The 22,273-nt window shown below is 44.0% G+C and overlaps 1 protein-coding gene across 1 annotated transcript; it reads left to right on the top strand.

Moving 5' to 3' along the window:
- Positions 1-607: 607 nt before the first annotated feature.
- On the top strand, positions 608-14,437 carry LOC142912075 (hydroxylysine kinase-like). The gene is made up of 5 exons (XM_076060370.1): positions 608-995; positions 4,005-4,147; positions 10,568-10,748; positions 11,899-12,214; positions 13,077-14,437. The coding sequence occupies exons 1-5, from the start codon at positions 671-673 to the stop codon at positions 13,249-13,251; spliced, it is 1,140 nt and encodes a 379-aa protein (XP_075916485.1). The 5' UTR covers positions 608-670; the 3' UTR covers positions 13,252-14,437.
- Positions 14,438-22,273: the final 7,836 nt, after the last annotated feature.

The raw sequence follows: 22,273 nt of genomic DNA, 5'->3' as shown, positions 1-22,273 counted from the left end.
AACACGTGATTTCGTGCTTAAGGGACAAGGTGTTTACTCGGGCCATAGCTGCAGCTCCCCAATGCTGCATAAACCCACGGTTCTTGTTAAAATTCCAGTTACAGTAATGCTACTTTATCAGGCACTGGCTGTATTTCCACTGAAATACACAAGGAGAATTCTCTGTTATTACGAATCTTATCTGACATGTTTAAGTGGTGCTTTTCTGTTCGGTGAAATGTGTTGCTATTAAATGTAATGCGAGCAAAGAGACGTGTTTATTGATCGCTTATCGATCGATTGACTTCATGGCCGAGCGGTAGCGCGTTGCAGATGTTTGTGGTACGAGTCCCACGACCGCCCCGGTTAACGCTGTGGGTGTATGAACTGTAAATATTGCGCACTGTCTGCTTCACAGTCGGATGCTAAAGATCTCGGAGATGTAATTTAAATAAGTAGTATGCCACGTGTGTCGGCACAACTCTGTAAATGCGACAACTACTGTGGGCTGTCCGTGAAGCGTAGCGCCTCCAGGGTGTAGCCTCGTGTGTACTCTGAGCTTGTTTCGCACCGTACGTAGCCAACCGTGCTCATCGGAGGCGCCTTGCGCTGCACGAATGGAGCGAACGCCAACGTGCACTCGCAAAACCCAAAAGCTTTTTGATTGCCCTCGTTTTGTCCGTTGAAGACGATGCAAGCCGCGCCGCAGGACGATGGCCGCGAGCACGAGAAGCCGTGCCTCAGCGAGTCCCGCGCGGCGGAGCTGGTGGAGCGCCTCTACGGGGTGAGCGTGGCGGGGGTGAGCCCGCTGGCGAGCTACGTCGACCAGAACTACCGCGTGCTGGCGCGCGACGGTCGCCAGTTCGTGCTCAAGGTCACCAACACGTGGGACAGCCAGCGGCCGCAGATGCTCGAGGTGCAGATGGCTATGATGAGGTTCCTGCGGGAGAGGGGCTTCCCCATGCAGGAGGTGGTGGACAACGTCAGCGGGAAGATCATGTCGCTCGAGAGCATCGGTGAGCTGCGCCTGCGTGGGTCCCGGGAGCAGAGACATTGGAGAAGAGATGTACATAATACTAAATCTTGTTCTACTTGATGTGCGTCTCCATCTCCCTTTGTCTCCCCCTACATGCTAAGGCCTCGGCACAGAGACCCTATCTCTCTGTGCTCCGTACGTTGTGTCTCTCTTTGTGTCTCTGTGTGAACTCCCTTCTACTTAGGTGTCTGTATATATATCTGCGGTTCTATGTTTCCTCTCTCTCTCTTAAATTTAGCTCTTCTATGCCTGATGATGATTGCTTGCGTTGCAATCGAAATGTCGTATGCTATTATGTAATTTTATTATTATTTCTTATTTCTACGTGACTTTACTGAAAAAAACCAAAGAGTCATTCCTGCAGTCACGAAAGTGACAAATCAAGTTTAATAGATGTACAGTGCAGTACAATTGATTTTGCTGCAACTGAACTCTGGCCCCCACAACATAGCACCACGCAGCAGCCTGTGATGCCTGTTTAATGCACGATTGTCACCCATAGAAGCCCTAATCCAGGCTCAACCTGCTTAGCTTTCAGATCTTATGATAGGGCACATTCCAGGTGATTTAGTCATAGGCTGATAGTAATCATACGAACACAGCATTGGTTTATACTTGCAAAGACAACGATCAATATCCGAGCATGAGGCGGTGGTATAATACTGGGTCGCACTCCACTGACGATAAGTGATGTAAAAGGATCATACTTTTTAGTTTTTGTGAGGTTGGTGGATGTAACGCACTGCTTGTTGGTACTGGCCCAAGGTCCACATTGTGATATTTTGTAAATTCTTCATATATATTAAAAAAACAATGTTTGGTGTGTGGGATGAAACTGGAATGACTGCTCACAGCAAAGCCACACGGACGAGACGATAACATCTGTGGTGAGAGATCAGAAGCACACTTGCTGTTTTCTCATCTACTGACCTGCAGGTTGGTAGATATAATGTTTGTACAGTTCACCGACGCCGCCATTCGCCAACTGCACAGTGTGTTCCACCTCCCCACACCTCCGATGAGCACGGTTGGCTACGTACGTATGGTGCGAAAGAATTTCAACATACTTACAAAACCTAAATCGTAATTTTTGTTTCTGCTTATCTTCCCACGAGACCCTGAGAAGCAAACGTCAAACTCTTTGCATCGAGTTCCGGATTGGCTGACAAGGGGAACACGTCAAACCAAAACCATGTATTACATGAACAAGCATAGACGGGAAAGATATGTCACAAGCGATATATTGTAGAGATATGAGAGAGATTTATTCATGATAAAGGTTTTTGGGTGAGATCGCGTTATTTATAAATGTGTCATAACCCTCCACCACCCGACATAGCCAAACAGTAAAAAAATGTGTCACGTTGACAACAGACAAAATAGTTCACTACTTTAGCCCACCGGTGTGATGAAGAGTGAATCCACAACATTTACAATATTTGAATACGACGTTTCGCTGGTAATTACATCCAGCATCATCAGGCAATTTGCCAGAATGGTGAAGCCCTCACTTGCTCCTGGTCTTAAATAGAGCAGCAGGGTCATGTCATCATTTAACTCATTCAGAGAGAGATTTAATCAGAAATATGATATTTATATGGAAGAGATAGGAGAAAGATCTATCCGCAAGAGGAGAGATTTAGAGAAATGCAAACATGTCGATACAGAGCTTATCTCTCCCCCACACCCACTTCGACCTCCTGCATCGCATCACTTCTATTAATATTATTATTATTGTAATCATCATCGTTACACTTGTTTTCACAGCAGAGCCTCACTGAATATCGGGAGGGTCTTGTCAAACTTTTCAGTTGGGGGGCGGGCGTGGGGGCGACGGTTGTCGTGTGTAATTTCAAGTGAGTATTGCTGACTGAGACATGTACTTAATTAGTTCCTGTAAGGCGTGGCGGGATAGTTGTCCTGTAGACCAGAATGAATTAATTTTGGTGGTTCGGGCTTGGTCCACGGGCTGTAGTTGGGACAACACTGGGCTGCTAAACATTTGTAAAGCAAAGTGCTTCATAGCTCATCAGATTCCTCCAGTAAAAGTACATATTCTGATTACAATGCCTGGGCTAGCAGCGCTCCTTTAAACCCAGGCTCGGGGTTCATCGCGTGAGCTGACATCACCGCCCAACGCCGTGTTTGGAATGCGTAGATCACGGAAAGCCGCTGACCCTTATATTTACGTGATGGAACGAGCGATAAAAGTCGCCTCCTGATGCAGATGGGCCCCCATTCACCCTGCTCCTAAGTAATTTGCTCAAGCTGAACCCAGGGAATTCAGCTAGACTCGTGTGCTGACGTATCCATTCTGGCCCGAACCTGGGCGAATTGCCCGCGGTTCCGGTCAGCGTGCGCTAAGGCACGAGGGTTGCATGCCACGTTGCAACTTTGGCCGATGCCTTACGCATGGGTGTGGCGAGGTATTATTCCTCTCAAATGCTTTATTTAGCTATAGCGGTTTAGACAACAAGGCCATATAGGAATGCGAATTTCGGAATGCGTTCGTGTTATTAATTTCTGCGTTAATAGTACCGTGAAAGAAAGTCATGAGAAAAAAATCACTCCAATTTACTATTTTTTGGGGGGGGGGGGGGGGAACAGAAATACTCGATTCAAGTTGCTTGAGAGATTGGCGTTTTAAAGACTACACGAATTTTATGTGTGTTATATATCGGACTTGGCACGTTCATTATTGTTATTAACCATTTAATGCTGAGCAGCAAATTGTCGCTTAATTTCCTAAAAAAAGAATAGTAGCCTTGGCTATCAGTTGAGCAATTCATAAGAGACCCTGTGTAGTATAGCACGTGGGTAATGAACACAGGGCGCAAAGTGGTGAGTTGACACTTTGGCCAGACCTTGGAGGTTCCGATATCAGCTTCCGAACAGCTTTTTATGTTCCAGCAAAAGGAAGCGACGGTGAGATTTCACTAACCGTGGTGACCTCTTGACCTCGGTGGCGACTCCTGCTGTGAATTCTCAGACTGCGGCGAAGGAGAGAAGGAGTTCAACGTGCGGCTGCTCACGAACCTGCCCGGCGTGCTGCTGTCCAGGGTGCTGGCGGATGGCAGCCTGTACTACCAGGTGGGCAAGCTGGCAGCGAGCATCCACCAAGCCCTGCAGCAGGTACGAGCGCACGAGCGCCTCTTGACAGGTGACGTGAGACTGCAGGGATTCATATTCTTGTTGCTTTCGGTAAAGTCACCACGTAGAGGGGGAAACAATAAAATAATAAAAAATATAAAACAATAAAATTCTCACGACGTTTCGACTGCAACACAAGCAATCGTCATCAGGTGTGAAAACCACAACAAGGAAATTTGAAAAAAAAAATTATTGCTGTGGTTTTCACACCTGATGATGATTGCTTGTGTTGCAGTCGAAACGTGAAAATTCTATTGTTTTATATTTGTTTTATTTTATTGTTTCCCTTCTACGTGACTTTACCGAAAGAAACAAGAATATGAGAATATTCGCCAAAGTAAAAAGCCAAAAAAGAAATAACTCGCAAATTACTTCATTGGGAAATGCGGAGCGATAGTTTCCCCAACCCCTTACTGCGACAATCTTAAAAAAAAACTCTTGAGTTTCGGCGAGCCTTTTCTCTCGGTAAGCAAGTGTAATGTGACGTAACGAGCCCACTCGCTCGGAACGTACGCAGCTGTTCATAATTAGCAACGTGAGAGTCCTTCCAAGTGATCGAATGGCTGGTTTTCAAGCGGCGTATTTTTGGTTTAACATGTAGGCTTTCGAGACCAATATTATTCATAATAAAGGTTTTTGGGTTAGATCGCGTTTATTTATAAATGTGTCGTAACCCTCCACTACCCGACACGGCCAATCAGCAAAAAAAGTGTCACGTTGACAAAAAGACAAATAATTCACTACTTTAGCCCACCGGTGTGTTGAAGAGTGAATCCACATTTACAGTTTGAGTACGACGTTTCACTGGTAATTACATCCAGCATCATCGGGCAATTCTCCAGAATGGTAAAGCCCTCGCTTGCTCCCGGTTTTATATAGAGCAGCAGGGTGACGTCATCACTTAACTCATATCAGCTTCAGTGATTAGAGGCGGAGGGGGGGGTATTGTAATTATATAATCGATTAGTAATCAGTCATTGGTTATGATTAGTAATGAGTTGTAGATTAGTAATTCTTTCAATCAAAATGTAATGTGTATTATTTAATAATATGCTTCCAGGCCGCACTAAGCCTGTAGCTGTCAGAGCGATTAAAGTTATTCTTGTTCCTCTCAATTTCAATGGATTCTCAAATTAGTCTTTGCCAGTAATAATTAGTTTTACACACCACTGCAACGTTGTCAAAATCAATTCAGTGTCCTTGTTGACAAGCATGTTCTGCCACTGCCGACAGTTGTGTTTGAGATAATTTAATATTTCTCTGATGTTCTTTTAGTCTTACGCTGATGTTACGTCCCGTCTGTCCAATGTAGCAGCTGCCACATAAACAATGAATCCGATATACACCTTCTGTTGATAATTTAGGTAATGCGTCTTTAGTCCCAGATGCTAGTTTTTTTTATTTTGTGTACTGTACCAAATCTTGCTTTTGCAAAACACGGGCTAATTTGTCAGTTACTCCCGAGATATATGGAATTTTTATTGTTTTAACAATCTGGTCGCTTTCAGCAGTATTGCTTTGCAATCGTGATTTGGCATTCAGTGCTCTGTTAATTTGAGCATTATTGTAGCCATTCTGTCGTAGTGCGTCTTTAACGTGGTTAACCTCTCTCACTAGACTCTCACCATCTGACACTGTTTTAGCCCGATGTATGAGCGTCTTGATAAGAGAGGATTTCTGAGCTGGATGATGATGTGATTCTGCATTCAGATAGGTATCAGTGTGCGTTTGCTTTCTGTAAACGCTGTGTGTTATTTTACCGTTTAGGCCATGTCCAAGCAAAATATCTAGGAATGGGAGTGTGTTATTCACCTCCATTTCCATGGTGAATTGGATGGCCGGGTTTTGTGCATTGAGATGATTTAGAAAATCATTCAGTGTATCTTTAGCATGTGGCCAGACAACCAAAGTGTCACCCACATATCTAAACCAAAAGGATGGTTTTAATGTGCTCGAGGCAAGTGCTCTTATTTCAAAGTTTTCCATGTACAAATTTGCTGTAGCAGGGGATAAAGAAGAACCCATTGCTGCTCATTCCTTTTGTTTAAAGAAATTCCCTCTCCATAAGAAGTAAGTGTTATTTAAACAATGGCCAGCAAGTTTCGGAATATCTTTTGGTAAACCGGTATTCTTTACTAGTGTATCAAGTAATTTAAGCGATTCGTCCACTGGAACCTTAGTGAATAGAGAAATCACATCAAAACTTACCAGAATATCATCAGGAGTAAGTTTAATATCTTTAAGCACATTCACAAGATGTTCTGATTTTTTTTTTTATGAATGAAGATGTCCTACCGATGTAGGGCTGTATTTGTTGGGTTATATATTTTGCTAATTGATATGTGGCAGAGCCAATTGTACTGACTATGGGTCGTAATGGGATGCCGATTTTATGAATCTTTGGTAGCCCATAGATTCTAGGTGGTTTTGAGGCCCTTGGCTTAATTTGGTATTGCTCATTTTTAGGGATTAATGAATTTGCAATTATTGCAGTGGTCTTACGTTCTAAAGTATTAGTTGGATCTCGTTTAATTTTAATGTAGGTACTTTCCTCTAGTAAATTTCTAATTTTATTATCATAATCGGCTCGTGACATCACTACAGTAGTGCGGCCTTTATCAGCTGCTAGGATTTGGATATCCTTGTTTACACGCAGCTCTCTTAAGGCTTTTGCCTCGTTAGAGCTAATATTTACTTTTGGAACTTTGCTATTCTCAATTATATTAGCAATCTCATGTCTAGTCATCTCTGCCTCATTATGTGGAAGGAGTCTAACTGCTGATTCTACCTCAGCAATTATCTCATCCACTGGAATTGTGTGTGGGGTAATGGCAAAGTTAAGGCCTTTAGAAAGGATAGAGACCATGTCACCGGTTAATACAGTGTTAGTCAAGTTCAGTACGGTTTTGTTTTTAAATTTTTGGTTTTCAGTAGGGATTTGTTTATTATGTAGTCTAGAAAATGTATTAATTTGGTTAGTTTTTGTTAGTTTAAACACATTATGAGCCGATTGTTGTGTTATGTTATCGATTATATTCCAATAATGCATAGATACACTATTGCTTATATCTAAGTGTAACTGCTTTAGCGATTCCGAAAAGTAAGATAATTCACTCCTATTGTGCTGTATTCTCTCTATTAATAATAATTCGCTAGCTTTGTGTAGTATTTGGTTAGCTTTAGAAGACTTTATGTGATGTGTTATTTTAACTGCGTTTGGTATTACCTTTGAATCTCTGCACCTTTTGAGGAACGCCAGTGAAGATATCAATTTCATCCGCTTAATGCGGAGCTTCTCCAATTTTCTGGTTTTAAGAAAAGTATCCTCCCCATAGAAGTTAGTCAGTTTAACATGTAGGCTTTCGCGACCAATATTATTCATAATAAAGGTTTTTGGGTTAGATCGCGTTTATTTATAAATGTGTCGTAACCCTCCACCACCCGACACGGCCAATCAGCAAAAAAAGTGTCACGTTGACAAAAAGACAAATAATTCACTACTTTAGCCCACCGGTGTGTTGAAGAGTGAATCCACATTTACAGTTTGAGCACGACGTTTCGCTGGTAAATACATCCAGCATCATCGGGCAATTCGCCAGAATGGTAAAGCCCTCGCTTGCTCCCGGTTTTATATAGAGCAGCAGGGTGACGTCATCACTTAACTCATATCAGGTGCAGTGATTAGAGGCGGAGGGGGGGGTATTGTAATTATATAATCGATTAGTAATCAGTCATTGGTTATGATTAGTAATGAGTTGTAGATTAGTAATTCTTTAAATCAAAATGTAATGTGTATTATTTAATAATACGCTTCCAGGCCGCACTAAGCCTGTAGCTGTCAGAGCGATTAAAGTTATTCTTGTTCCTCTCAATTTCAATGGATTCTCTAATTAGTCTTTGCCAGTAATAATTAGTTTTACACACCACTGCAACATTGTCAAAATCATTTGACTGTCCTTGTTGACAAGCATGTTCTGCCACTGCCGACAGTTGTGTTTGAGATAATTTAATATTTCTCTGATGTTCTTTTAGTCTTACGCTGATGTTACATCTCATCTGTCCAATGTAGCAGCTGCCACATAAACAATTAATCCGATATACACCTTCTGTTGATAATTTAGGTAATGCGTCTTTAGTGCAAGATACTAGTTTTGGAATTTTGTGTACTGTACCAAATCTTACTGTAATGTTTTGCTTTTGCAAAACACGGGCTAATTTGTCAGTTACTCCTGAGATATATGGAATTTTTATTGTTTTAACAATCTGGTCGCTTTCAGCAGTATTGCTTTGCGATCTTGATTTGGCATTCAGTGCTCTGTTAATTTGAGCATTATTGTAGTCATTCTGTCATAGTGCGTCTTTAACGTGTTTAATCTCTCTCACTAGACTCTCACCATCTGACACTGTTTTAGCCCGATGTATAAAATAACACAGCGTTTACAGAAATCAAATGCACACTGATGCCTATCTGAATGCAGAATCACATCATCATCCAGCTCAGAAATCCTCTCTTATCAAGATGCTCATACATCGGGCTAAAACAGTGTCAGATGGTGAGAGTCTAGTGAGAGAGATTAAACACGTTAAAGACGCACTACGACAGAATGGCTACAATAATGCTCAAATTAACAGAGCACTAAATGCCAAATCACGATTGCAAAGCAATACTGCTGAAAGCGACCAGATTGTTAAAACAATAAAAATTCCATATATCTCAGGAGTAACTGACAAATTAGCCCGTGTTTTGCAAAAGCAAAACATTACAGTAAGATTTGGTACAGTACACAAAATTCAAAAACTAGTATCTTGCACTAAAGACGCATTACCTAACTATCAACAGAAGGTGTATATCGGATTAATTGTTTATGTGGCAGCTGCTACATTGGGCAGACGGGACGTAACATCAGCGTAAGACTAAAAGAACATCAGAGAAATATTAAATTATCTCAAAGACAACTGTCGGCAGTGGCAGAACATGCTTGTCAACAAGGACACTCAATTGATTTTGACAATGTTGCAGTGGTGTGTAAAACTAATTATTACTGGCAAAGACTAATTAGAGAATCCATTGAAATTGAGAGGAACAAGAATAACTTTAATCGCTCTGACAGCTACAGGCTTAGTGCGGCCTGGAAGCGTATTATTAAATAATACACATTACATTTTGATTTAAAGAATTACTAATCTACAACTCATTACTAATCATAACCAATGACTGATTACTAATCGATTATATAATTACAATACCCCCCCCTCCGCCTCTAATCACTGCACCTGATATGAGTTAAGTGATGACGTCACCCTGCTGCTCTATATAAAACCGGGAGCAAGCGAGGGCTTTACCATTCTGGCTAATTGCCCGATGATGCTGGATGTATTTACCAGCGAAACGTCGTACTCAAACTGTAAATGTGGATTCACTCTTCAACACACCGGTGGGCTAAAGTAGTGAATTATTTGTCTTTTTGTCAACGTGACACTTTTTTTTGCTGATTGGCCGTGTCGGGTGGTGGAGGGTTACGACACATTTATAAATAAACGTGATCTAACCCAAAAACCTTTATTATGAACAACGTATTTTTGTTGTTTCCCCCCCAAATTTTATTCCAAGCGTCGGGGTGGAGCGGTGGCGCAGTTGTGCGCACACTGCGCTACGAACCCGGCCACCTGAGTTTTATTTCCGGCCACGGCTAACATTCGTGGCAAGTGATATCTGAACCAGTCCTGCCCCCCCCCCCCCACCCCCCCTTGTCCTCTATCCTTCACCAACCTACACTGACCAGTTTGGCGAAGTATGGTCAAACACCCTACATGACCAACACTGAATACGGCAGTGCCTTGATAAGGGCTGTATGAGTTGTGCTAATTGGTGCCATGTCATGAGATGGAAAAAAACATCTCATTCTGTGCATCACCTCTGGTTAGAGAATGGCCCACAGAAGGTGATCTCACAAAACTACTTCTCAGATCCATTCAAGTGTCCTGTTATTCACAAATACCAATCAAACATTTGCCAGCCGCACGCAGGACTTGGGCAGCCCCACCCTCAGCTGCATAATAAGTCTAGATTTTTAGCTTTCGTGACTGCAAGGATTCATACTCTTTGGTTTTTTCGGTAAAGTCACGTAGGTAAAACTATAAAATGATAGAATGAAAAAAAATGTAGTTGTTTTTTCATTTATTCTTTTATTTTATAGTTTTACCTACGTGACTTTACCGAAAAAAACCGAAGAGAAAATAATAAGTCAAGGAGAACATCTTTTCTGAAACGAAGACTATCCTTTGCTAGCTTGACGTTTTGCTGCCTTTAACTTACATGTGTACTCAACTGGCCAATGCTATGTTAATCTCGTATTGCATTTTTTGTCATCTTACCGCCTTCGTTTTTAAACATCTGCATAGTTTGAGCACCCGTTCCTGCACTCCCTGCAACGAGACGATTTCATCTGGAACCTATCAAACACCCACCTGCTCGAGTCCTACCTCTTCACTCTGGACGGCGACCCCAACCAGGGTCTGGTCAGGGAGGTCATCGCCAAGTTCCGCGAGGAGATCCAACCCAACCTGCACAAGTTTACCAGATGTACGCTCGCCTCGCAGCTTCACCCGGGACGTAGCTCCATGCCTCAGGGGGCGAGGGGCGCTTCAGGCCACCGACGAGGCCTTGAAGCCACGACGGGTGCCGCGTACGTGTGTACGTTGAACTTCTTTTGCACCGTACGTAGCCAACCGTGCTAATCGGAGGTGCGGGGGAAGGACAACAAACTAAACACAAAAAATCAGTTCAAAAATAAATTAGTGTTCAATCTAGGTTTAAAAGTGCATAGCTCCAGTGCCTTCCTAATATCGGAAAGAAGAGCTTTTCAGACGGCCGCAGAAGTGCATCTGAAAGCGCGCGATGCGGTGACCGTCTTTGTTTGTTCGATGGTTAGCCAAAAGCCGCTGCGAGGATCACCCGAGTTCGCATGATGGTTTATGCTGCTTGACGAGATCAGCAAGGTATTGTGATTCATTTGTGGCAAGCATTTTCTTTGCAATGTGCTTTACGTGATTACTTTTACCCAGCATACACAGATGCATTACAAGGCATGCATGTAATGGGGAACACTCGCACAGACACTGATCACAGGTGAAATCAAATGACAGGGTTATTACATTCAGACGCTACTGTATATAAATCATTATTGTAATTTCTACCAAATCATTTTTCAATGCATGCTAAATTGTGTTCAACAGTTTTTGTTACACATATACTCTTAATAATAATGTACAGCCCTTTGTCAATGCACTATCTGGACGAAGGCTTTCCAGGCTGTGTAGGGTCATGGGGGTTGTTTTGCCACCTTCACCATGCTGGTCGGTGAGGATGTAGGTAGGATCCCAGGACTGGTTCAGATATCAGTGATGTTCTCCATGGCCGGGAATCAAGGGCTCGTGATGCGGTGTGCATACCACTACACACCGCTCCATATCTCGCCCCCGTGCAGAGTTGTACGACGCTGGTGGGTTATTGTAATTCTGTGCCTTTGAAGGCAGGAGAAGAAGTTGGTGATTCACTGAGACTCTGCGGGGGCCATTCTTAGACTCGCACACGCGGCTTGCGCAACCCCAATCGTGCGGCCGGAATAAAAACGTCACGGGCACGAACGATGACGACGGCGACGAGGGGAGGACGGTCAACAATAAAAGACAACGGACGAAATCAAATTCGACGTTTTCCCCCCTCGCCGCAGGCATAATCCACGGTGACTTCAATGACGACAACATCCTGGTGCAGGAGGTGGCCGCAGGAAGCGAGCAGCAGCAGCAGCAGCAGCAGGGGCCCAAGTCGGCGGAGGGAGCGCCGCGGCACCGCGTCTCTGGCATTGTGGACCTCAACTCGATGATGTTCGGCTACCACGTGTACGACCTGGCCATAGCCATCATGTACATGATGGTGGAGAGCGGCGAGGCGATGGAGGCCGGGGGTCACGTCCTGGCCGGCTACGAGAGCGTGCAGGCCCTCACCGAGGACGAGAGGAGGGCCGTTTACTTCCTGGTGGCGTGCAGGTAAGAGCGGAGGGGGGCCGGGGCAGTTCGGGTCGGGTCTGCCCGGATCGCCGTTGGCCGCATCGGGAAACGTTGGCTTCAAAAACCTGTGGCGGTTGCGTAACGAGAATTAATCCAGGTCTGGCGAGAATCCGATAAACTCGATGATTGTGCGGCAAAAAAAAAGTGCTTTATTTTCTTTGGTTCTTTCGGTAAAGTCACGTAGAATGAGAATAAAATAATAAATTGATAAAATAACAATAATATTCTCACGACGTTTCGGCCACAACACAAGCGGCCTTCATCAGGTGAAGGGACGAGACTGTCTGGTAGGACAGTCCAAAGAAGATGAATCATTGCAGTCACGAAAGCTTTAAATCGAAACGTGCTTTATTATTTATTTAAAGCTCTTCATCAGACCAATGATGAATGAAGGTCTTGCCAATGCCATGTCGATCATCGCGGTAGTTGACCATACTTCACCATGCTGGTTAATGTGTGTTGGTGAACGGGGGGGATCAGTAACAGTTAAGACATAATAATGCTGATTACCATGATGTTGCTAACAGCACTTTTACGGATGCTGCTGATGACGGTGATGATGATTATAGAAAAGACACTCATAGTGATGTTGTTTACGATCATGTTGCTGATCACACTGCTGCTGCTGCTGGAGACGAGGAAGATGAAGACAGCGACTTTCCTTCTGCTGGCACTTCTGCTGCTGACCACGAGACTTGATCCAACTATGGATGCAATTCCTGGACGCTAAAATCCCAGCCGATCAACAAGTCGGCAGCAAAAACCCTCTTGAATAACAAACGATATTAACCGTCACGACAGCAACGGCGACAACAACAACATGGTCTACTTTTCCCCGCAGGTTCTGCCAGTCGCTGGTCATGGCCCGCTACACGATCCTGCGATACCCGCAGAACGCCGACTACCTGCTGATAACGGCGCGCACCGGCTGGGTGAAGCTACGCGAGCTCTGGACCAGGGGCCTGGAGGACATGCAGAGGCTGTGGTCCGATATTGCGGCACGGTACAGAAACTAGAACCGCGGTGGAAATCGAGACGGACGGCGAGGAGAGAGAAGGGGGAGTTTGGGGTCGGGGGGGGCCCACCGTGAGACACGTCCTCCCACTCGCCCCACCGGTACCTCCCGAGGCTTCGCAAGGAACCGGTTTCAACTTGAACGTGGCGCCGTTGGTTTTGGACACGTGCGATCTTTGAATACGGAATCTGAAAAATGTGAATTGCTCATGCCAGGCACTTAATGCATAGGGGAGGTTTTTCGTAGCTTCAGGTTAGGAACGTATTGTTGCTGCATCCAGCGCTGTTGACAAAACGGCATTCACATGCGCATCCGTGGGTGATAATAATAATAATACTGTCAGAATATTTTTTTCCCGTTCATTTACTCAGGAAATCCTGACTGTTTCTGAGATTTTGTATTCATGAAGTTCCAGCGTTCAGATGTTCGACCAATTCCTTTGTAGCTTGTTTGGCTCGTGAGAGGAAACCGGAGTAACTCGGAGATTACCTGTGCATACGAAAGGTGGTGGGGGGGGGGTAACACTCGACAACTGCATAGATGTTTTATATTTTTATTATTTTATTGTTTCCCTGCTACGTGACTTTACAGAAAGAACCAAGAATATAAAAAGCGTCACCGTACACCGACATCTGTTGGCCAACTTGCAGCGCAAGGCATAAAACGTCTGCTTTTCCCAGACAGTCTTCAAATTAAGCACTAAACCCAGGCTCTTCCCCGGTTGAGCTTCAAAGATCTGACGAGATTTGGTGCATTCTGGGTTAATTTTGTTATTTTGTGAGTTGCAGTTGCATTCAGATATTTTTGTTAATCTAAACTACAGTTGACCTTAGAACCCTCAGACACGGGCGTGGGGAGTCCTGGCCTCGTGAAAGATCAGTCGACTTTCTTGCGTTGCCATGACCTTCCACTCGGCGGACTTTGGGAACGGTAGTGTGGTGGGGGTGGTGGGTGTTTGATGATTTTGCTGTAAAGGTTTCCTCTACAAAAGTGGGACACTCCTGGGTTTTGCCACCAAGTACTAAGTCATGTTTTGCAGAGGGGTCAAATACTTATTTCCCTCATTAAAATGCAAATCAATTTATAACATTTTTGACATGCGTTTTTCTGGATTTTTGTTGTTGTTATTCTGTCTCTCACTGTTCAAATAAACCTACCATGAAAATTATAGACTGATCATTTCTTTGTCAGTGGGCAAACGTACAAAATCAGCAGGGGATCAAATACTTTTTTCCCTCACTGTAAGTTCGATTACAGGGAATGACTATAACATGAATTGGAAGTGATATCTGGACCCCTTCAAACAAACCGCATTGACCAGTGTGGTGCAGTATGGTGAAGCAACCCATATAATATGGGGAAAGGTATCATCCAGCAGTGGATTGATCTGAGGCTGTGAAAATTGGCTAAGCCTCGAACGCAGATGCACCACGTATACACTGTCGCCTCCTGTCTTATGCCATTGCCGACGAGAATGTTGCGTTCTCATACTAAATTAAAACTATTTTTTATTTTACCGGGGCCCACTGAGCTATAAAGCTCTTTTTTTTAGAAGCGACCTGGCCACAAATGATAGCTCAACGAAGTGGCTTATCGTGTGAAAATTTCTAGCAGCCAAATACTCCAAACGCATGCTTCTGAATTGGGAGGGAAAAACCGGAGGACTCGGAGAAAAAGCCACACGATCAAGGGGAGAACATCCAAATATACAGCAGCAGGCGTCAGTCGAGATCGAACCAACGACCTCCTGTATACCAGGCGAGATAGTTAACATCTGGCCACTGTGCTTGCAGCCCATCTTACCCGAGTGAATGTGAGCTTGCATTCTGTGCTCTGGTAACCCGAAAGTACACCGCCAGTTTTTCAGGTCGCCCTATCAAACACGAAGCGCGATTCTCAGAGACAGCAATAATATAATCCCATTCCTCTAGAATTACTGTCAGCTGTGCCCCTATGATAGGAAAGGTTATGCCACTCTTCAGAGGTATGGGGTGCTCTCCTTTCCTTCTCACCTCATCTATGCCAACCGTGTCACGATGTATTTATTTCAATTGTGCCTCTCGTTCGCCAGTCTGATTCTTCAGCTTGTGTACGTCTTGTATCGAGTAGGTGGTGTGGCCAACACCACGCCAAAGGGGCCGTCCATAAATGACGTCACGCACCTGGGGGGGGGGGGGTGTCAGACATTTGTGACGATGCGTGACGAGGGGGGGGGGTGATAAATGTGACGTCACATCAAAATGCGCAACTTTAAATAAATATAGACAACACGTTCCACTTAATTAAATAGACTTGTTAATAAATGTTTTCTCCTACAACATCAGAGTGCAGCGGCACAATAAATACGCACTACAATGACAATAGTTTAAAGCGATTTGAAGCATGTTTTATCTTTCGATTTAAAGCTTTCGTGACTGCAATGATTCATCTTCTTTGGTTCTTTCGGTAAAGTCACGTAGAATGAGAATAAAATAATAAATTGATAAAATAAAATAACACAATAATATTCTCACGACGTTTCGGCCACAACACAAGCGGCCTTCATCAGGTGAAGGGACGAGACTGTCTGGTAGGACAGCGCTGGAGTGCTGTCCTACCAGACCAAAGAAGATGTTTTATCTTTTTTTTTGGGGGGGGGGGTCAGACATTTGTGACAATGACGAGGGGGGGGGGTCAAAAATCGTCCAAAATCGCGTGACGTCATTTATGGACGGCCCCAAAGCCGCTTTTGTCGCCCCAATGCTGACGTTGTATCCACAGCACACCAGGTACTCATTTAAGTCTGCGCCGACATAATTGAGGCCCAGGAAGTCACCGTTGTGACCACATACACACGCACGAACATTCGCCAATGCGTCATCATCGCCACTCTGATCACTTGGCGGCCGACGACAACGACGACGACGATGTCTGGGGCAGCTCTACCCGATGCAAGGATTCTGCCGACGGCTAAAGGCTCCTCCTCCCGTGCGCCTCTGGCGATGCCCCCTGAACAGCGCTGTGCCGAGATGGCTGCGTCAACGGCGGGCGCTGCGCGGCTCCCTGGCGTGTGCACCTGCAGGGACAGCTACTCGGGGCTTCGCTGCCACAAGCGTACGGCCACCATCTGCTGCTGCTGCTGCCGCCTCTCAAATCCCCGCCGTCAACTCTTCGTAGAGAGAAATTGGGGGGGGGGGTATCCGATTGGGATTTCCTTGGCATTTTTCCCTCTAGTCCTCTGCATTCTCAAACTGAAGTTTGTGGGCCAGTCTTCCACGGTCCATTCGCATCTCCCATTAGTCGCCATTGAAGTGTTAATTGGACCATATCGCTGCATTGTATTGCAGGCTGCTGATTTTGTGGGAGTTGAAAAGTGGGCCGCAGAAAGGTGTATCTACTGGCTTTACGAAACACCTGTTGTAGCCTATAGTTACCTGTGTACTAGAGGACATCGAAAGAACTGGTTAACTCCTTGGCAGGTCGGTAAGCTGTACAATGTGGTTATTTATATAAGCATCGTGTCTATCTGTTGATTTGAGAGCTGGAATCGAGACATTCTTCCATATAAGCTGGTATGCTTGATTTGTCACATCGTGTTCCCTGAGATATCACAAATAGTGGCATCAAATGACTGCATCTAACAGAGAAATCCATTTTGATTTAAAGCTTTCGTGACTGGAGTAATTCATATTCTTAGTTCTTTTGGTAAAGTCACGTTGAAGGGAAACAATAAAATAATAAAATATATATAAAACAATAAAAATTCTCACGACGTTTCGACCATAACACAAACGGTCGTCATCAGGTGTGTCGGTTTGCATACATTTTTTTAAAAAAACGGTGTATTTATTTATTTATAAAAACGTTAGCGCCGTGCGTAGCGATTTGGCAGTTTATTTAGAAGGACTAGTCCATCTATCTTCTTTGGTTCTTTCGGTAAAGTCACGTAGAATGAGAATAAAATAATAAATTGATAAAATAAAATAACACAATAATATTCTCACGACGTTTCGGCCACAACACAAGCGGCCTTCATCAGGTGAAGGGGGCGAGACTGTCTGGTAGGACAGCGCTGGAGTGAGAGAGCCACGTTCAGATCACGGCTTTTAAGCTGTGTGAGAGGAACAAAGAGCCTTGACGAAGGAATTAGCATAAAATTTAGCATTGAAATGGCTGAATGATTAGCTTGTGACTGGTCACAGAAATAGCTATGTTAAAAGTTAAAGCATACACATCCGCAGAGGCACCCATTGTTAAAAGGAATTAGCATAGAATTTAGCATTGAAATAGCTAAATTAAGGCATACACATCCGCAGAGGCACCCCTTGATAATGGGATTAGCATAGAATTTAGCATTGAAATGGCTGAGTGATTCGCTTGTAACTGCTACAGAAATAGTTACGTTGAAGTCAGAGCATACACATTCACCGAGGCACTTAGTACAAATTAAACAGGAGAATTTAGCATTGAAATAACTAGGCGAATTTAGCATTGAAATAACTGGGTGATTTGCTAGTGACTGGTCACAGAAATGACTACACATCTGAGCTATTCACAGTACTATATAGTGAACCAATAAAAACTAAAATATAAATTACCTTCATGTTATCAATAAACTCTATATTCTCCAATCAGCTAAGCTACCAACCATAAGTCGTTATATATCACAATGCTATATGGTGAAAAAATGGGTGGATTCTTACCCTCAAATTTCCGTACCACGGATAGCTACGGGCCCCGTTCAGACGGACGAGTTCGTCCATGGTCGGAACAGAGGAGGGGGAGAGAGACAGCTGCGAAGCCCTAGTATACTCCATGTTGTAAACCATACCATTAACCGTGGTGTGAGAGGTATTAAGAGGCAATGCTGGCGAAAGAGCTGCGGTCTGAAGGTCATCGTAAAATTACAATTAATTAAGAACAGAAATGATTTAACACATCTTTCCAGTGGTTACTAAGCCTGAATCCATCTTCTCGGTTGAAATTGTCTCTGTGCTTGTATATGTGAATGGCCTCATGAACGAATCTCTCATGGTAGCCAGTTGGTTTGCAAAGAACCTCCGTCTTGGAGAAGTCAATGTCATGTGAGCCCACTGAATTGTAACAGTGATCTGCCACGGCAGAGGAGTTCGTCTTACCGTGTTTCAAGTCTGCTTTATGTTCGCGGATGCGGTCCGAGATATGTCTTTTGGTTTCTCCAATGTAGCTACTACCACAGAGGCACTTTAGTTTGTAAACGCCCGGGTACTGTATGTCTGGAACAGCATCTTTTACAGATGGAATTAAATCACGGATTTTATGTACTGTGTTGAATCGGACCTGGATCTTGTGTTTATTCAGGATTTTGGAGATCTTTTTAGTGACCCCTGCAATGTAGGGTAAGGTGATGGTTTTGAGTGGCTCCACAAGAGGATCCTTCTTCATGACTGGAGTGATGGCTTTGCGGATTGTGTAGTCGGAGTAGCCATTAGCCCTGAGAGCCTGGTGTACGTGCTTGAGTTCACTGGTAATGTGTTCCTGGTCGGAAATGCATTGGGCTCTATGGTATAGAGTCTTGATGAGGCAGTTCTTCTGGGATGGATGGTGGTGGGAATCCGGTTTCAAGTAAGCATCTGTATGGGTAGCTTTCCTGTAGACAGAGTGGCTCATTGAACCATCATGTCTCCTTTTAATTAAGACATCCAGAAAGGGTAGTTTGCCATCTTTTTCGACCTCCATGGTAAATCTGATGGCTGGGTGTATGGAATTGATGTGGTCGCGGAATTGGTCTAGAGCAGGCTGGCCATGTGGCCAGATGACAAAGGTGTCATCAACGTACCTCTTCCATAAGGTCGGGCGTAGAGTGGCAGTCTGGATGGCGTCAGTTTCAATTTTTTCCATGAATACGTTGGCTACAACCGGAGATAGGGGGGAGCCCATTGGGGTGCCCTCAGTTTGTTTGTAGAAAGTTCCATTCCAGGTGAAGTATGTGTTGGTTAAGCAATGTCTCACCAGGGGGGGTACATCAGTATGCAGTCCTTGATGAACCAGGTCTTCAATGATAGCGATGGTGTCAGGTACCGGGACTTTGGTGAACAAGGACACCACATCAAAACTGACAAGCAGGTCGTTTGGGGACAGGTCTTTGATTGTCGATACCAGGTGAGTAGAATTTAGTACCGCAGAGGTGGTTTTTCCAGTGAAAGGTCGCAGTATATCAGCCAGAAAACGTGCCAGTTTGTAGGTGGGGGAGCTGATAGTAGAGACGATGGGACGAAGGGGTGTATCTTCTTTGTGTATCTTTGGAAGGCCATATAATCTTGGTGGTCTGGCAGCAGAGGGTTTCAACGAGAACTGTTTGTTCTCATCAATTAATGCTGTTGAATCAGAGATAATTTTGTTCGTTTTGGTGACCAGGCTGTTGGTGGGATCTCTTTTTATTTTTGTATAGCTGCCATCGTTGAGTAGTTCTTGAATTTTGTTGTTATATTCTGTTTTGTCCATGATGACAGTGGCAATGCCTTTGTCGGCTGAGAGAACGTCGTTCTCTCAGCCGACAAAGGCAATGCCAAAAAGATCTGAAATCGCTGCAACCTTCAAAAACGCTAAGATGCCAGCTAGCAACCTCAGCAAAGATGAGCGTTTTGAATTATATAAATTAAAAAAGAGGGATGATATTGTAGTCCTCTCAGCTGACAAGGGCAATGCTACTGTCATCATGGATAAAATAGAATACAACAACAAAATTAAAGAATTACTCGACGATGGTAGTTATACAAAAATAAAAAGAGATCCCACCAACAGCCTCGTCACACAAACCAACAAAATAATTTCTGATTCAACCGCATTAATTGATCAATCTAAACAGTTTTCGTCGAAACCTTCTGCTGCCAGGCCACTAAGATTATACGGCTTACCAAAAATACATAAAGTAGATACACCCCTTCGTCTCATCGTCTCTACTATCAACTCCCCCACCTACAAACTGGCTCGTTTTTTGTCTGAAATCCTGCATCCTTTCACTGGAAAAACCACCTCTGCGGTACAAAATTCTACTCACCTGGTATCGACAATCAAGGGTATTTCCCTGTCCCCAGACGACCTGCTTGTCAGTTTTGATGTAGTTTCCTTATTCACCAAGGTTTCTGTACCTGACACCATCGCAATCATTGAAGACTTGGTTCATCAAGGACTAAACACTGAGGTACCCCCCCTGGTGAGACACTGTTTAACCAATACATACTTCACTTGGAATGGAACTTTCTACAAACGAACTGAGGGCACCCCAATGGGCTCCCCCCTATCTCCGGTTATAGCTAACATTTTCATGGAGAAATTTGAGACTGACGCCATCCAGACTGCCACTCTGCGCCCAACCTTATGGAAGAGGTACGTGGATGACACTTTTGTCATCTGGCCACATGGCCGGCCTGCTCTAGACCAATTCTTCGACCACATCAATTCCATACACCCAGCCATCAGATTTACCATGGAAGTCGAAAAAGATGGCAAGCTACCTTTTTTGGATGTCCTAATTAAAAAGAGACCTGATGGTTCAATGAGCCACTCTGTCTACAGGAAAGCTACCCATACGGATGCTTATCTGAAGCCGGATTCCCACCACCATCCATCACAGAAGAATTCTCTCATCAAGACTCTGTATCAAAGAGTCCAATGCATATCCGACCAGGAACACATAGACAGTGAACTCAAGCACGTACACCAAGCTCTTAAGGCTAATGGTTACTCCGACTATACAATCCGCATAGCTATCACTCAAACCATGAAGAAGGACCTACTTGAGGAGCCTTTCAAAACCATCACTTTACCCTACATTGCGGGGATCACAAAATAGATGTCCAAAATCTTGAATAAACACAAGATCCAGGTCCATTTCAACACATTACATAAAATCCGTGATCTGGTTCCGTCTGTAAAAGATGTGATTCCGGACATACAATACCCTGGTGTCTACAAACTAAGTTGCCTCTGTGGTAGTAGTTACATTGGAGAAACCAAACGCCATGTCTCGGACCGCATTCGTGAACACAAAGCAGACCTTAAACACGGTAGGACCAACACCTCGGCCGTGGCAGATCATTGTTATAATTCAGTAGGCTCACATGACATTGACTTTTTCAAGACAGAGGTTCTTTGTAAGCCATCTGGCTACCATGAGAGATTCGTTCATGAGGCTATCCACATATACAAGCACAGAGACAATTTCAACTGAGAAGATGGATTCTGGCTTAGCAATCATTGGAAAGATTTGATAAACCATTTCAGGTCTTAATTGATTGTTCACGCTTACAGTGGCTTTCAGACAGCATACATTAAAATTTTTCGTCTCCCCCCTCCTCTTTTCAGAACATAGATGGACTAGTCCTTCTAAATATACTGCCAAATCACTGCGTGTGGCGCTAACGTTTTTATAAATAAATACACCGTTTAAAAATAAATATATGCAAACCGACACACCTGATGACGACCGTTTGTGTTATGGTCGAAACGTCGTGAGAATTTTTATTGTTTTATATATATATTTGATTATTTTATTGTTTCCCTTCAACGTGACTTTACCGAAAGAACTAAGAAAAAGAGAAATCCATGTTTAGGAGTCTGTCTCCTTCCTGTTTTATTTCCTCGTAATGATGAATATTTCATATTTTCAGATTCTGGTTAATGTATCAAGATGCGTTAAAATTGTGGGAAAGATATGTGACCGTTAGTCATTATACCCTGGTCAATGCAGGTTGGTGAGAAAACTCACCCGACGTGGATAACCACACACCACTTCCACTCAGATGACCCCAACCACTCGGGACTCAAGCAGATACACGGATAGCACCGGGAGGTCTTCATCCAGCTGTGGATTGACCGTGGTCAATGATGACATTCAATGTTTAAGGTGTAGTAGCGGTGCAATTGTTAGCGCAATGCACTATGAACCCAGCAGCGACTCAAGTTTGATTACTGATCATGGATGACATCACTAGCGAGTGATATCTGAACTAATTCTGGGCACCTACCTGTCCACCAATCCACACTGACCAATGTGGTGAATG

Source organism: Petromyzon marinus, unplaced genomic scaffold (assembly GCF_048934315.1).
Source record: "Petromyzon marinus isolate PM22_M1 ecotype Great Lakes invasive population unplaced genomic scaffold, UKy_Petmar_22M1.pri1.0 PM_G_Scaffold_189, whole genome shotgun sequence".
NCBI classification, from domain to species: Eukaryota; Metazoa; Chordata; class Hyperoartia; order Petromyzontiformes; family Petromyzontidae; genus Petromyzon; species Petromyzon marinus.
This window is presented reverse-complemented; position numbering and strand designations above follow the sequence as displayed.